Here is a 15,722-nt window from a genome sequence, read left to right as displayed (position 1 = left end):
CATTTTTTAAAAATTTCATGCAGCTATATAAAATCAATAGAAGGAAAGAATATACTTGTTCTTTGTCAACTATTGAAGAATGGGAAAACACTGTTTGGCCCAATAAGCCTGGGTTTCTGTTCTCAATCCCTACTTATTACCTTTTCATTGTCCCGCAATTACCTCATGCCCCCTAAATCATGGCCCATATTGTGCTGTACTAATAACTGCGAGGCTGTCAGCCTTTGTTGCTGTTGCAGGGTAAAACCGACAGCAACTTCTGGCATCCGCACATGCGCAATTAAATGCAGAAATCCAAAAGTTGCTATCAGTGATACCCTGCTCCTCCACAGGTTGCGCTGTTTCATTCTTTGCTGATGGAATCTGCAAGGGAATCACTAATAGCATGAACCTTTTAGCCTTGCACTGAAGACTGATAAAGTTAGTGCCTGTGCAGTTGGGAATGAGTTTTTAATGGCATTAAAAGATACTGTGGAACAACCTCTGGCCATGAAAAGTTAACTTTATAAGTGTGGATTTTTATTACCTCAAAAGAAAATTCAAATGCAGATTAAATTTTTTTTAGCTTTTCTGTTTACCTATGTCTCTCCCTTAATATCATCCGCATGTTCCAATCTTTATTTTGCTTCCTGTGCATTGATTTAAATGTAAGTTATGTTTCCCGTATTTTACCTCGGGCTGTGTAGAGAGCAGATGCTTAATTACTAAAAATCTCCGCTGACAAACCTGGAAAAAGCGTCTGGATAACTGTACACAAGGTGAGCGACAAAAACTGTAACTTCACCACTCAGAGCAAAACCTAGGCCACTGTTTTTAAACCTAATTATACAAGAACTACTTGCATTTATATAGCCACTTTAATGTGGTAAACCATAGGATTACATGCAGCATAGAAACAGGCCATTCAGCCCAATTGGTCCATGCTGACCTTGAAGTTCCACACAAGCCTATTCTGCACCCCTACTTCATCTAACCCCATCAACATATACTTTTATTTCTTTCTCCCTTGTGTTTATCTAGCTTCCCTTCAAATGCATCATTTGCTATTAACCTGCACTACTCCATGTTGTAGCATGGTCCACACGCTAACTGCTCAAGACATACTAGAGCATTTCATAGGAGTGTAATTGGTATATCACTACATCAGTTTTCAGTATAGTGACAGAAAGTAAGTCAATCAATTCGTCTTCTCATTTAAAGCTTCTTCACAAAAATGTACATTTGTTGTTTTTATCAGCAAGAAATTTTTAATGCCCTTATCTTTCAAAATTTGCTCACCGGCCCCCTGGGCCGACCAAAAATCACAATGTGGCCCTCCGCCCGAAAAGGCTGGACAACCTGCTCTACTCTTTATCCCAGAATAAAATACACAACCAGGTTTCTTTAATAAACAACAGTAATGAAGCAAAGCAATAACAGATTGAAATATGAAAGTTCCTTTTTTAATCACAATCACACACACACACACACACACACACACACACACACACACACACACACAATAAAATAAAGAAATTCTCTGCAGAGCTCTGTTACAAAAATATTTTGGCCAAATACTTGCTAATTCTTGAATAGAAAAAAAGATGTGGAAAGATGTCAGTTGTCCCTTTTGGTCTGGCATCCGAGTACACGTCGACAGGTCACTGGGATCTTTTCTAGAGCAGTTCTTTTCGGGCGGCGTCAAGAATTAATCTGGCAGATTTCTTCCCAGCTTCTCAGGAGAAATGTGACTTCAAGGGTTTCGGTTATCACACTGAATACATAAGGTTTTTTCAAAGACAGGAGAAAAGAGGAGCTGACATACTGGACCTCTCGGCCTCTTAGAGAGGTGCAGGAAAGATGAGCTGGGTGTTTTTTCCCTTAGCAGGCGTATCTTCAACTGCTTTTCAAACACTGTCCACACCCCAACTGAACTAAAACAATATCTCAGAAGCGAAACCAAACAGCAAGTCAGAACCTCCTGACCCTCATAAATCTTGGCATATCACTTCTCTGTAAACATCTTCCCCAGGCCACCGAAGTTTCTGTTGTTTATTGAGCCTAAGCCTGGCGTTTTCCAGTAAAGATTGTTTTCAAACAAGACCTCAAGGGTCCTTCTGGCAGCGACTTGTATTAAAATAAAACAAAATCCAACATCTATTGAATAACTTCAGTTCTCCGATGAATTCATCTTCACAATTTAAATAAGTCCTCAAAAAAATACAACAAAAATATCGAGGCACCTTCATAACTGAGTAAACAAACTAGGAATATTAAAATTGGTATGAGCTTTTACAAGTAGATTAAAAGGAAGAGAATAGCTATATGTAAATATTGGCTCCTTAGAAGTAGAGACAGGAGATATTAGTATGAGGAAAGAGCAGAGACATTGAAAAAATATTTTGTGTCTGTCTTCACAATAGAAGACACAAGTTGCATACCAGAAATAGAGGGTAACCTAGGGGCTAAAAAGAGTGAGGAAATTGGGTAATTAATGTCAGATAAAAGGTAGTGGAGAAACTTAAAGAACTAAATCTCTCAAATCCCCAGGACCTGATGGCTGCAGAGATAGTGGATGTGCTGGTTACAGTTTTCCAAAAGACCCTGGATTCTGGAATGTTTCCAGCAGACTGGAAGTTAGTCAATGTAACACTGCTATTCAAGGAAGGAGGGAGAGAGAAACAGGGAACTGTAGGCCAGATAGCCTGATATCAGTCATCGGGAAAGTGCTGGAATCTATTATTAAGGAAGCCTTAACGATGCACTTAGAAAATCAGGTAAAGTCAACATGCTTTAATGAAAGGGAAATCATGTTTGACAAATTTTAGGGTTTTTTGAGGATGTAACTAGTTAGGGTAGATAAAGTGGAATCAGTAGATGTAGTATATCTGGATTTCCAAAAGGCATTTGATAAGATGCCACATAAATGTTTAATAGGCAAGATAAGGGCTCATAGAGTTGGGGTTAACAGACAGGAAGCAAAGAGACACATGGGGCATTTTCAAATTGGCGGGCTGTTAATAGTGGAGTGCTACAAGGATCAGTGCTGGGGCCTCAGCTATTTACAGTCTATATTAATGACTTAGATGGAGAGACAGAGTAATGTATCTAAGTTTGCTGATACACAGCTAGGTGGAAATGCAATCTGAGGAGGACAAAGATGCTGCAAAGATACACAGGCAGGTTAAGTGAGTGGGCAGCAAGGTGGCAGATGGAGTATAATGTGGGGAAGCGTGAGATTATTCACTTTGGTCGTAAGAACAAAACAGCAGAAATGTTTTAAAAGGCGTGAAACTCGTAAATGTTGGTGTTCAGAGAGACTTGGGTGGGAGCACAAAGTTAGCATGCAGGTACAGCAAGCAATTAGCAAGGCAAGAGGCATGTGGACTTTGATTGGACCACAGGAATAAGGAAGTCTTGCTACAATTGTACAGGGTTTTGGTGAGACCACACCTGGAATACTGTGTGCAGTTTTGGTCTCCATATTTAAGGAAGGATATACTTACATGGGAGGTGGGACAGTGAAAGTTTACTAGATTGGTCCCTGGGATGAGAATGTTGTCATATGATGAGGGGCTGAGTAAATTGGTCCTATATTTTCTGGAGTTTAGAAGAATGAGAGGTGATCTCATTCTAAGGGGCTTGAAAGGCAGACACTGAGGTTGTTTCCCATGGCTGGGGCATTTAAAACACTGGGGGCACAGTCTCAGAATAAGGGGGTGATCATTTAGACTGACATGAAGAGCAATCTCTTCACTCAGGATTGTGAATCTTTGGAATTCTCTACCCAAAGGGTAGAGGATGCTCCATCGTTGAATATATTTAAGGCTGGGATAGACAGATTTTTGGTGTCTCAGGGAATCAAGGGATATGGGGAGTGGGCAAGAAAATGGAGTTGCAGCCCAAGATCAGCCATGATTGTGTTGAATGATGAAGCAGGCTCGATGGGCCATATGGTCTACTCCTGCTCATATTTCTTATGTTCTTATGCACCTTTTGTTCAGGCGATTGTGGGTTCAAGTGCTGCAACTTTCCTATAGTTTAGATTTCTGTTCAAAAGGACATTAAATATTCCATAGCACCATTCAAAAAAAGGTTCCCTTAGTTTGGCTGATGTCACCTAAAACAGATTAATTTCAATGCTGAGATTTTACTATGTGCAGAATGATTGCCATGGTTGCCTAAATAAGTCTCGCCATTTAAAAGTAATTGTGCACGTTTGCATGTGTATAGTGCTTTCAGGCATGAGATATAAGTTGTTATGAGTGAAAGCCTTTTTCTCTCAAATTGCAGTCAATTTTGTTTTTAAACTTGAAATCAAATAAGTGGTGCTTGATTAAAAAGGAATTTATTTGACTTGTACATATCTTGCACAGGGGATGCTGCAATAGAAGCTGATCTGGAAGAACAACTCAATAGCTTTTACTTGAAGGCCCTGGAAGGATTTGTCATGGTGTTAACGCAGGATGGAGACATGATCTACATGTCTGAGAATGTCAACAAGTGCATGGGACTCACCCAGGTATCTGTTTGCCTACTCTGAATTGGTCTTATATGATTGTGACACTTTTCTGTGCAAAGAGAGGATGACTAAATGCTAAGAGTTGAAATTTCTTCAGTTTTGTAATACCTGTATTCACTTTTGTGGAGTACCTGTTCGCACTTTGAACATCCAGTCCTATGGAAAAATTGAGTTTTGAGAACCTTAAAGGAAGAGCTTGTCTTGTCCGATTGTTTTTCTAGCTGTGCACAAATCCAGAAATTCTATTTTTAATAATTACAGTTTATATACTTGGCACAATTCTTGAGTATGATGATCGGTGTTTTTTTTTCTTTATATAAACAGTTTGAGCTGATTGGGCACAGTGTTTTTGATTTCACCCATCCTTGTGATCATGAAGAGATGCGGGAAATGCTCTCACACAGACAGGGTAAGACAACATTTTTGACATTAACACTAGACCTGAAAACACATAGCTGATGACTTCCTCGTTAATTGCAACTAGTCCCTGCCTTGGCCTCCAGCAGTCCATGCCACAATCTGTCGCTGTACTACACTTTTAGCATTTTGCACTGTAAGTGAGTGAATGCACTCAACTTCTATATTATTTTTCTTTTTTAAAGGCTTTTGCTGCTATTTTGTACCATCCTTCTCCTGCCAGTGGAAAGTTAGCATAGTCTTGGCTGCGCACACAGTAATGTTGCTTTCTGATCAACTGACAGAAGATGCAGGGTTTTTTTTGTCTTGCAGAATGGAGTGCTTTAATGCACAATACTCATCTGTGTAAAGAATAGCAGAGGGTTCTTTGCAGGGGTGAGGGGAGGTGGAAGCATGAAAAATCTGGCAAAGAGAAGGCTGCAATGGTCCAGGAATGTGGTCGAGAAAGCTGGGTGGACCCCCAAGAGGTGCAGATGCTCCAACAGCCCTAGCGGATCTCCAGCCTAAGCACCAGCCCGGTGTCCAAACTGCTTTCCGACCAGGAATAGCACAGACGTGTGTCCTATCACTGGAGCTGAGATTCAGAAGGGCAAGGTGTGCTGCATCACTGAATGCTCTCCTCTATTATGCAAATCATCTTTGACTTTTGCCAATTTTGCCTGGATTTATGGACAGGTTTTTTTGATGCTTCTGTCTGCATCCATGAGTTGGGAGTTGTTTTGTGCTCAACCTCATACGCTTTATTGGAATTTGATTGCAGTGTTCAATTTAAAGCTGTGAAGGATTTGTCATGGTGTTAACGCAGGATGGAGACATGATCTACATGTCTGAGAATGTCAACAAGTGCATGGGACTCACCTAGGTATCTGTTTGCCTACTCTGAATTGGTCTTATATGATTGTGACACTTTTCTGTGCAAAGAGAAGATGACTAAATGCTAAGAGTTGAAATTTCTTCAGTTTTGTAATACCTGTATTCACTTTTGTGGAGCACTTTTGCTGTGTTCAATTTAAAGCTGTGAGCAAAGTGGCTCTGCACCTAATTTATAAAAGCTGCCCTTTGTATTCTTTCTTTGTATACATCATTAAACAAATGGGTTTTAACTTCTTTCCTCATAACTGGGGGGCAGTGGGGGGGGGGGGGGGGGGGCAGAAAAAATTGAAGGATCAACACACAGCTAATTTTAACAGGTAAACCCCATGTAGTTTCTATAGTTAGAGGAACAGATGGGCGTTTCTGTGGTCACAGATGTGATTCCAGGATCGTTTGTTGCCTCCCTGGTGCAAGGGTCATGGATATCACTGAGCAGCTACAGAGCATTCTGGAGGGCAAGGGTGCACAACCAGAGTTTGTGGTCCACATTGGTGCCAACGATTTAGGAAGAAAGACAGATGAGGTCCTGCAGGCTGTACTTAAGGAGTTAGGAAAGAGATTAGCAAGCAGGACCTCCAAGGTTTCCGGATTACTCCCAAGGCCACGTGCTAGTGAGTATAGAAATAGGAGAATACACCAGATGACTGTGTGGCTGGAGAGATGGTGCAGGAGGGAGGGCTTCAGATTTCTGGGGAAGGTGGGACCTGTACAAGCCTGGTGGTCTACACCTTAACAGGACTGGGACAAATATCCTTGCAGGAAGGTTTGCTAGTGCTGTTGGGAATGGTTTAAACTAGTTTGGCACAGGGTTGGGAACCTGAGAGCAGTTTCAGATATGACAGTTTCAGGGCAGGGAAAGGGGGGCAGAAAATTGGCAAATTACTCTGAAAGACAGAAGAAGCAAAAGTTAAATAGTGTGCAGCACAGGAATTTGGCAATTATTTAAATGCAAGGAGTATAGAAAATAAAGCCGATGAGCTGAGGGCACTGATAGACACCTGGCAACACGATATCATTGCTATAATGGAAACGTGGCTTAAAGAGGGACAAGAATGGCAACTCAGCATCCCTGGATATAGAGTTTTCAGGCGGGATAGAGAGAGAGATAAAAAAAGGAGGGGGTGTAGCATTATTGGTTAAAGAATCAGTAACAGCTATGAGGAGGGGTGACCTGCTAAATGAATCATCAAATGAGGCCATTAGGCTTGTATTCGCCAGAGTTTAGAAGAATGAGAGGGGATCTCATAGAAACCTACAAAATTCTAACAGGACTGGACAGACTAGATGCAGGTAGCATGTGCCCGATGGCGGGGGAGTCCAGGACCAGGGGTCACAGTCTAAGGATAAGGGGTAGCCATTTAGGACTGAGATGAGGAGCGATTTCTTCACCCAGAGAGTGGTGAACCTGTGGAATTCTGTACCACAGAAAGCAGCTGAGGCCAAAACATTAAATATATTCGAGAAAGAGTTAGATGTAGTTCTTCGGGCTAATGGGATCAAGGGATACAGGGAGAAAGCATGAACAGGTTACTGAGTTTGGATGATCAGCCATGATCGTATTGAATGGCGGAGCAGGCTTGAAGGGCCGAACGGCCTACTCCTATTTTTCTATGTTTCTAAGAGAACTTTTTTAGCCAGCATGTAACAAGCCCAATGTGAGGGGGTGCAATTCTATATTTAGTCTTGGCGAATGAAGCTGGGGAAGTGGATGATGTAGCAGTGAGTGACCATTTTGGAGATAGTGACCATAATGCAGTTAGTTTTAGCATAATCATGGAAAAGGACAAAGATAAAACAGGAGTAAAAGTTCTAAATTGGGGGAAGGCAAATTTAACGAAACTGAGAGGTGATCTGGCGAAAGTGGACTAGATACAGCTACTTGAAGGAAAATCAGTGGCAAACTGGGGGGGTGGGCATTCAAAAGCGAGAGTCTACAGGCACAGTGCAGGCATATCCCCACAAAGATAAAGGGTGGTACAGCCAAATCTAGAGCCCCCTGGTTATCTAGAAGCATACAGGGCAAGTTAAAGCAGAAAAAGAAAGCTCAAGATGATCACAAAAAAACTTAATGCTTAAAAAAGCCTAGAAGAGTAAAGAAAGTGCAGTGGTGAAGTAAAAAAAAGGAAATTAGTAAAGCTAAGAGAGGACATGAAAAATTATTGGCAGGTAAAATCAAAGAAAACGTGAAGATGTTTTATCAGTACGTTAAGAGCAAGAGGGTAACTAAGGAAAGCATAGGGCCCATCAGAGATGTGCAAGGGAACTTGTGCTTGGATGCAGAAGATGTGGGCAGGGTTCTTCTTGAGTCTTTTGGCTCTATCTTCACAAAGGAGAGAGATAATGCAGACATTGTAGTAAAAGAGGAGTGTGAAATATTAGATTGGATAAGCATAATGAGAGAGGAAGTACCAGAGGGTCTGGCATCCTTGAAAATGGATAAATTGCCAGGGCTGGATGGATTGCATGCCAGGTTGCTAAAGGAAGCCAGAGAGGAAATAGCGGATGTGCTGAGGATCGTCTTCAAATCCTCACTGGATACGGGTGAGGTGCTAAAGGATTGGAGATCTGCGAACATTGTACCATTGAGACAGGATAAACTGCCACTTAGAAAGGCACTGATTAATCAGGGATAGTCAGCATGGATTTGTTAAGGGAAGTTCGTGTGTTACTAACTTAATTGAGTTTTTTGAGGAAGCAACAAGGAGGATTGAGGAGGGCAGTGCAGTAGATGTGGTCTACATGGATTTTAGTAAGGCATTTGACAATGTCCCGTATGGCAGACTGGTCAGAAAAATGAAAGCCCATGGGATACAGGGGAATGTGGCAGGTTGGATCCAAAATTGGCTCGGTGACAGGAAACAAAGGGTAGTAGTCGACGGATGTTTTTGTGAATGGAAAGTGGTTTCCAGTGGCATTACACAGGGCTCCGTGTTGGGTCCCTTGCTGTTTGTGGTATATATTAATGATTTGGACTTAAATGTGGGAAGCATGATTGGGAAATTTGCTGATGACAAAAATTGGCCGTGTAGTTGATAGTGAAGAGGATAGCTGTAGACTCCAGAAAGATATCAATGGTTTGGTTGAGTGGGCAGAATAGTGGCAAATTGAATTCAATCCGGAGAAGTGTGAGAGAGTGCATTTGGGGAGGGCAAACAAAGCAAGGGAATACACAATAAACGGGAGGATATTGAGTGGGGTAGAGGAAGTGAGAAACCTTGGAATGCATGCGGCAGGACGGGTAGATAGTGGCGAAGAAGGCATTTGGAATGGTTTCCTTTAATGGCTGAGGTATAGAATACACTCTGGCCACCTCCTCCTCCCGGTATCCACTGCACCCCCTTCCCTCCATGAAATCACACAGCTTACTTGTTAGCTCCTATAACTGAGCAGGGGCTCTAACAACCCCACTGTCTTGTGGGCATCTCTGGAGAGGCCAAGGTTAAGGGAGTAAACCCGAACAGAAAATCCGTAGCGGAACCCTGAAGGCGGTCATGTGTCACCTTTGGCATGTTTCCAGCAGTTCCATACCAGTGCCAAACGTTGTGCTTCTGCACTCCTTTGGACCCCACCAGGAAGGCCGAGCGGGGGTTTTGACACTTGGGCAACTCAACCTCCGTACATCCGCCCAGGCATGCGCCATGGAGAGGTCACTCCATCGTCCCCTCACAGCAACCAAAACAACACGGAAGGCAGCAGTTACGGGTTATAAGTCCAGCTCAATTGGTGTAGAGATTGTGCACCACTGGTTGCCTTTGTCGGTGGGAGAGGTCATCGCATCTCACTGGACAGCTACTGCCCGCCTCAAACCGGCAGCCCCCTGTCAGTAAGGTTCTGTCCCGCCACAGTCCACCTGCTTCAATGGGTGCTTGGAGCTCAGGGTCATTGCCCAACAAGTGGACTGTAACACCGCACCAAACAGCACAACAAAAAAAAGAAAGAAGGTACCAGCCCTTCGCTTTGCAAGCTGGAAGGTCAGAACTATGTGTCCTGGCCTGTCGGAAGACCTTACACAAATCAACGATTCTCGGAAGACCGTCATCATTAATAACGAGCTCAGTAGACTCAATGTGGACATTGCAGCACTTCAGGAGACAGGCCTCCCTGTGAGCGGATCTCAGAGAGCAAGCCTACACCTTCTGGCAGGGTAGGGATCCTGAAGAACCAAGGCAGCATGGAGTGGGCTTTGCCATCAGAAACTCTTTGCTCAGCATGATAGAGCCACCTTCAAATGGCTCGGAATGCATACTGTCCATCCGACTGCTCACCGCCTCTGGTCCAATACACCTACTCAGCATCTATGCTCCAACACTCTGCTCCCCACCTGAAGTTAAAGACCAGTTCTATGAGGAAGTCCATAATATCATTAGTAGCATTCCCAATACCAAACATTTGTTCCTGCTGGGGGACTTTAACGCCAGGGTTGGGGCTGACCATGACTCATGGCCCTGCTGCCTTGGGCGCTACGGCATTGGAAGGATGAATGAAAATGGACAGAGACTGCTGGAGTTGTGTACCTATCACAACCTCTGCATCATCAACTCGTTCTTTCATACTAAACCCTGTCACCAGGTTTCATGAGGCACCCAAGATCACGTTGGCACCAGCTGGACCTCATTGTCACAAGGCGAGTCTCTTTAAACAGCGTTCAAATCATACGCAGCTTCCACAGTGCGGACTGCTTCACCAACCACTCCCTGGTGTGCAGCAAGGTTACAATGAAACCAAAGAAGCTGCATCACTCCAAGCAGAAGGGCCGCCTGAATTTCTTATCCACAGCTGTTACATAAGATTCTAAATTCACTTGAAAAAGCCCTTCAAAACACTCCTATAGGGGATGCAGAGACCAAGTGGGCCCACATCAGAGACTCCATCTATGACTCAGCAGTGACCACCTATGGCAAACATGTGAAGCAGAATGCAGACTGGTTTCAATCTCACTTTGAAGAGCCGCTAAGCGCATTGCACTGTTGAACTACAAGAAAGCCCCCAGCGAGTTAACATCCGTAGCACTTGAAGCAGCCAGAAGCGCTGCACAAATGACTACTGGCAACACCTATGCAGTCGTATTCAGCTGGCCTCCGACAGCGGAAACATCAGAGGATTTTATGATGGCATGAAGAGAGCTTTTGGGCAAACCATCAGAAAAATCGACCCCCTCAAGTCTAAATCAGGGGACACGATCACTGACCAACGCAAGCAATGGACCGCTGGGTGAAGCACTACCTAGAACTGTACTCCAGGGAAAATGATGTCACTGAGACCGCCCTCAATGCAGCCCAGTCTCTGCCAGTCATGGATAAGCTGAACGAACAGCCAACAGATTCGGAACTGTGATGCCATTGATTCTCTAGCCTGTAGAAAAGCCCCCGGGAAGGATGGCATTACCCCTGAAATAATCAAGAGTGCCAAGCCTGCTATACTCTCAGCACTCCATGAACTGCTTTGCCTGTGCTGGGATGAGGGAGCAGTACCACAGGACATGAGCGATGCCAATATCATCACCCTCTAAGAACAAGGGTGACTGCAACAAGTACCGTGGAATCTCCCTGCTCAGCATAGTGGGGAAAGTCTTCGCTCGAGTAGTTTTAAACAGGCTCCAGAAACTGGCTGAGTGTGTCTACCCTGAGGCACAGTGTGGCTTTCGAGTAGAGAGATCCACCATTGACATGCTGTTCTCCCTTCGCTAGCTACAGGAGAAATGCCGCGAACAACAGATGCCCCTCTACAATAAAAGCAAAATACTGCGGATGCTGGAAATCTGAAATAAAAACAAGAAATGCTGAAACCACTCAGCAGGTCTGGCAGCATCTGTGGAAAGAGAAGCAGAGTTAACGTTTCGGGTCAGTGACCCTTCTTCGGATGCCCCTCTACGTTGCTTTCATAGATCTCACCAAAGCCTTTGACCTCGTCAGCAGACGTGGTCTCTTCAAACTACTAGCAAAGATCATATGTCCACCAAAGCTACTAAGTATCATCACCTCATTCCATGACAACATGAAAGGCACAATTCAGCATAGCGGCGTCTCATCAGACCCCTTTCCTACCCTGAGTGGCGTAAAACAGGGCTGTGTTCTCGCACCTACACTGTTTGGGATCTTCTCCCTGCTGCTCTCACGGGTTCAAGTCTTCAGAAGAAGGAATTTTCCTCCACACAAGTTCAGATGGCAGGTGGTTCAACCCGAAGACCAAAGTACGGAAGGTCCTCATCAGGGAACTCCTCTTTGCTGACGATGCTGCAGTAACGTCCCACACAGAAGAGTGTCTGCAGAGACTCATCGATAGGATTGCGGCTGCCTGCAACGAATTTGGCCTAACCATCAGCCTCAAGAAAATGAACATCATGGGACAGGACGTCGGAAATGCTCCATCCATCAATATTGGCGACCATGCTCTGGAAGTGGTTCAAGAGTTCACCTACCTAGGCTCAACTATCACCAGTAACCTGTCTCTCGATGCAGAAATCAACAAGCGCATGGGAAAGGCGTCCGCTGCTATGTCCAGACTGGCCAAGAGAGTGTGGGAAAATGATGCATTGACACGGAACACAAAAGTCAGAGTGTAGCAAACCTGTGTCCTCAGTACCTTGCTCTACGGCAGCGAGACCTGGACAACGTATGTCAGCCAAGAGCAACGTCTCAATGCATTCCATCTTCGCTGCCTCCGGAGAACCCTTGGCATCAGGTGGCAGGACCGTATCTCCAACACAGAAATCCTCGAGGCGGCCAACACCCCCAGCTTATACACCCTACTGAGGCAGTGGCGCTTGAGATGGCTTGGCCATGTGAGCCACATGGAAGATGGCAGGATCCCCAAGGGCACATTGTACAGTGAGCTCGTCACTGGTATCAGACCCACCGGCCGTCCATATCTCCGCTTTAAAGACGTCTGCAAATGTGACATGAAGTCCTGTGACATTGATTGCAAGTCGTGGGAGTCAGTTGCCAGTGATTGCCAGAGCTGGCGGACAGCCATAAAGGCGGGGCTAAAGAGTGGCGAGTCGAAGAGACTTAGCTGTTGGCAGGAAAAAAGACAGAAGTGCAAGGGGAGAGCCAACTGTGTAACAGCCTTGACATCCAATTTTATCTGCAGCACCTGTGGAAGAGTATGTCACTCTAGAATTGGCCTTTTATAGTCGCTCCAGGCGCTGCTTCACAAACCACTGACCACCTCCAGGCGCTTACCCATTGTCTCTCGAGACAAGGAGGCCAAAGTAGATAGAGTACAATAGCAAGTATGGAATGCTGGAACTATTATTAATTGCTGGTTAGGCCACAACTGGAGTATTGCATACCATTCTGGTCACCACATTACAGGAAGGACATAATGGCTCTGGGAAGAATACAGAGGAGATTTACAAGCACGTTGCCAGGGCTTGAAAGTTATAGCTATGTGGGAAGATTGGATCGGCTAGGGTTGTTTTCCTTAGAACAGAGGAGGCTGAGGGTGACTTAATTGAGGTGTGCAAAATTATGAGGAGCCTACATAGAATAGAGAGGAAGGGCTTATTTCCCCTAGCAGAGAGGTCAATTACCAGAGGGCACAGATTTAAGGTGATTGGTAGAAGGATTAGAGGGGACATGAGGAAAAACCTTTTTACGAAGAAGGTGATGGGTGTCTGGAATTTACTGCCAGGAACAGTGGTGGAGGCAGAACCTCTCAACTCTTTTAAAAGGTACCTGGACATGCACCCGACATGCTATAACCTGCAAGGCTACGGACCAGGTGCTGAAAGGTGGGATTAGATTGGGCAGCCAGTTTTTTCGGCCAACGCAGTCATGATGGGCTGAATGGCCTCCTTCTGTGCTGTAATTTTTCTATGGCTCTAGAGTTAAAGTTAGCAGATTAATAGAGATAACAATGTGTTACCAATAGGATTGCTGGAGCTCAATGCATACTAGTGAGAGCCGATGTTTGTGAGCAGCAAAGTGATTTTGTTCAGTTTCTTTTCTGTTATATAGCAGGTCCAGCCTCTAGAATCGTGTGGGTATGTGGGAGAGCTGTGGGACAACAGATCAGATTGATTATGAGAGAATTATGAACTTTAAATTTCTGGAAGAACTGTGGCTACACATGTTTATGATGGCCCCAAGTCAGATTAAGGTCAAAACAAAAGTTAGCATTGCAACCGAGTTAAGTCATCCAAATACATGATTTTTTTTGACAAACCAAATGGCAAAGTTTCTTGATATGAATTTAACTTGGGCACAGTCTCAAAATGCAGACCATGTTGAAGACTGGATCTTATCTAATTAGTTGATTGGTTTAAACTGAAATAGAAATAATTGTGCTCATTTTTAGCATCTAGGTATTGGTGTAAATGTTATCTACTTGTATGCATATAGGGTTCCTGCATCAGCATCTCTAATTATATATGTCAACAAAGAAGAAAGAACAGTACAGCACAGGAACAGGCCATTCGGCCCTCCAAGCCTGCGCCAATCTTGATGCCTGCCTAAAGTAACACCTTCTGCACTTCTGGGGCCCATATCCCTCTATTCCCTTCCCATTCATATATTTGTCAAGATGTCTCTTAAACGTCGCTATCGTATCTGCTTCCACCACCTCCCCTGGCAGCAAGTTCCAGGCACTCGCCACCCTCTGTTTAAAAAAAATAAAAATTTGCCTCGCACATCCCCTCTAAACTTTGCCCCTCACACCTTAAACCTATGTCCCCTAGTAACTGACTCTTCCACCCTGGGAAAAAGCTTCTGACTATCCACTCTGTCCATGCCGCTCATAACTTTGTAAACCTCTATCATGTCGCCCCTCCACCTCCGTCGTTCCAGTGAAAACAATCCGAGTTTTTCCAACCTCTCCTCATAGCTAATGCCCTCCAGACCAGGCAACATCCTGGTAAACCTCCTCTGTACCCTCTCCAAAGCCTCCACGTCCTTCTGGTCGTGTGGCGACCAGAATTGCACGCAATATTCTAAGTGCGGCCTAACTAAGGTTCTGTACAGCTGCAACATGAATAGAGGGATATGGGCCCCAACCAATGAAGGCAAGCATGCCATATGCCTTCTTGACTACCTTATCCACCTGCGTTGCCACTTTGTGACCTGTGGACCTGTACGCCCAGATCTCTCTGCCTGTCAATACTCCTAATGTTTCTGCCATTTACTATATACCTCCCACCTGCATTAGACCTTCCAAAATGCATTACCTCACATTTGTCCGGATTAAACTCCATCTGCCATTTTTCCGCCCAAGTCTCCAACCGATCTGTATCCTCTGACAATCCTCATCATTATCCGCAACTCCACCAACCTTTGTGTCGTCCGCAAACTTACTAATCAGACCAGCTATATTTTCCTCCAACTCATTTATATATACTACAAACAGCAAAGGTCCCAGCACTGATCCCTGCAGAACACCACTAGCCACATCCCTCCATTCAGAAAAACACCCATCCACTGATACCCTCTGTCTTCTATGACCGAGCCAGTTCTGTATCCATCTTGCCAGCTCACCTCTGATCCCATGTGACTTCACCTTTTGTACCAGTCTGCCATGCGGGACCTTGTCAAAGGCTTTACTAAAGGCCATATAGATAACATCCACCGCCCTTCCTTCATCAATCATCTTCGTCACTTCCTCAAAAAACTCAATCAAATTAGTAAGACACGACCTCCCCTTCACAAAACCATGCTGTCTCTCGCTAATAAGTTTGTTTGTTTCCAAATGGGAGTATATCCTGTCCCGAAGAATCCTCTCTAATAATTTCCCTACCACTGACATAAGGCTCACCGGCCTATAATTTCCTGGATTATCCTTGCTACCCTTCTTAAACAAAGGCACAACATTGGCTATTCTCCAGTCCTCTGGGACCTCACCTGTAGCCAGTGAGGATGCAAAGATTTCTGTCAAGGCCCCAGCAATTTCTTCCCTTGCCTCCCTCAGTATTCTAGGGTAGATCCCACCAGGCCCTGGG

At 44.5% G+C, this 15,722-nt stretch overlaps 1 protein-coding gene across 2 annotated transcripts in view; it reads left to right on the top strand.

Annotated features, from left to right (window-relative positions):
• hif1aa (hypoxia inducible factor 1 subunit alpha a) overlaps positions 1 to 15,722 on the top strand; it is an 84,840-nt gene that overhangs the window by 43,488 nt on the left and 25,630 nt on the right. For both annotated transcript variants that reach the window (XM_068038780.1, XM_068038781.1), the window contains exons 3-4: positions 4,356 to 4,501; positions 4,826 to 4,910. In XM_068038780.1, coding sequence (XP_067894881.1) covers positions 4,356 to 4,501; positions 4,826 to 4,910 — 231 coding nt within the window. The remainder of the gene's footprint in view (positions 1 to 4,355; positions 4,502 to 4,825; positions 4,911 to 15,722) is intronic.

Source organism: Heterodontus francisci, chromosome 9 (assembly GCF_036365525.1).
Source record: "Heterodontus francisci isolate sHetFra1 chromosome 9, sHetFra1.hap1, whole genome shotgun sequence".
Classification (NCBI taxonomy): Eukaryota; Metazoa; Chordata; class Chondrichthyes; order Heterodontiformes; family Heterodontidae; genus Heterodontus; species Heterodontus francisci.
This window is presented reverse-complemented; position numbering and strand designations above follow the sequence as displayed.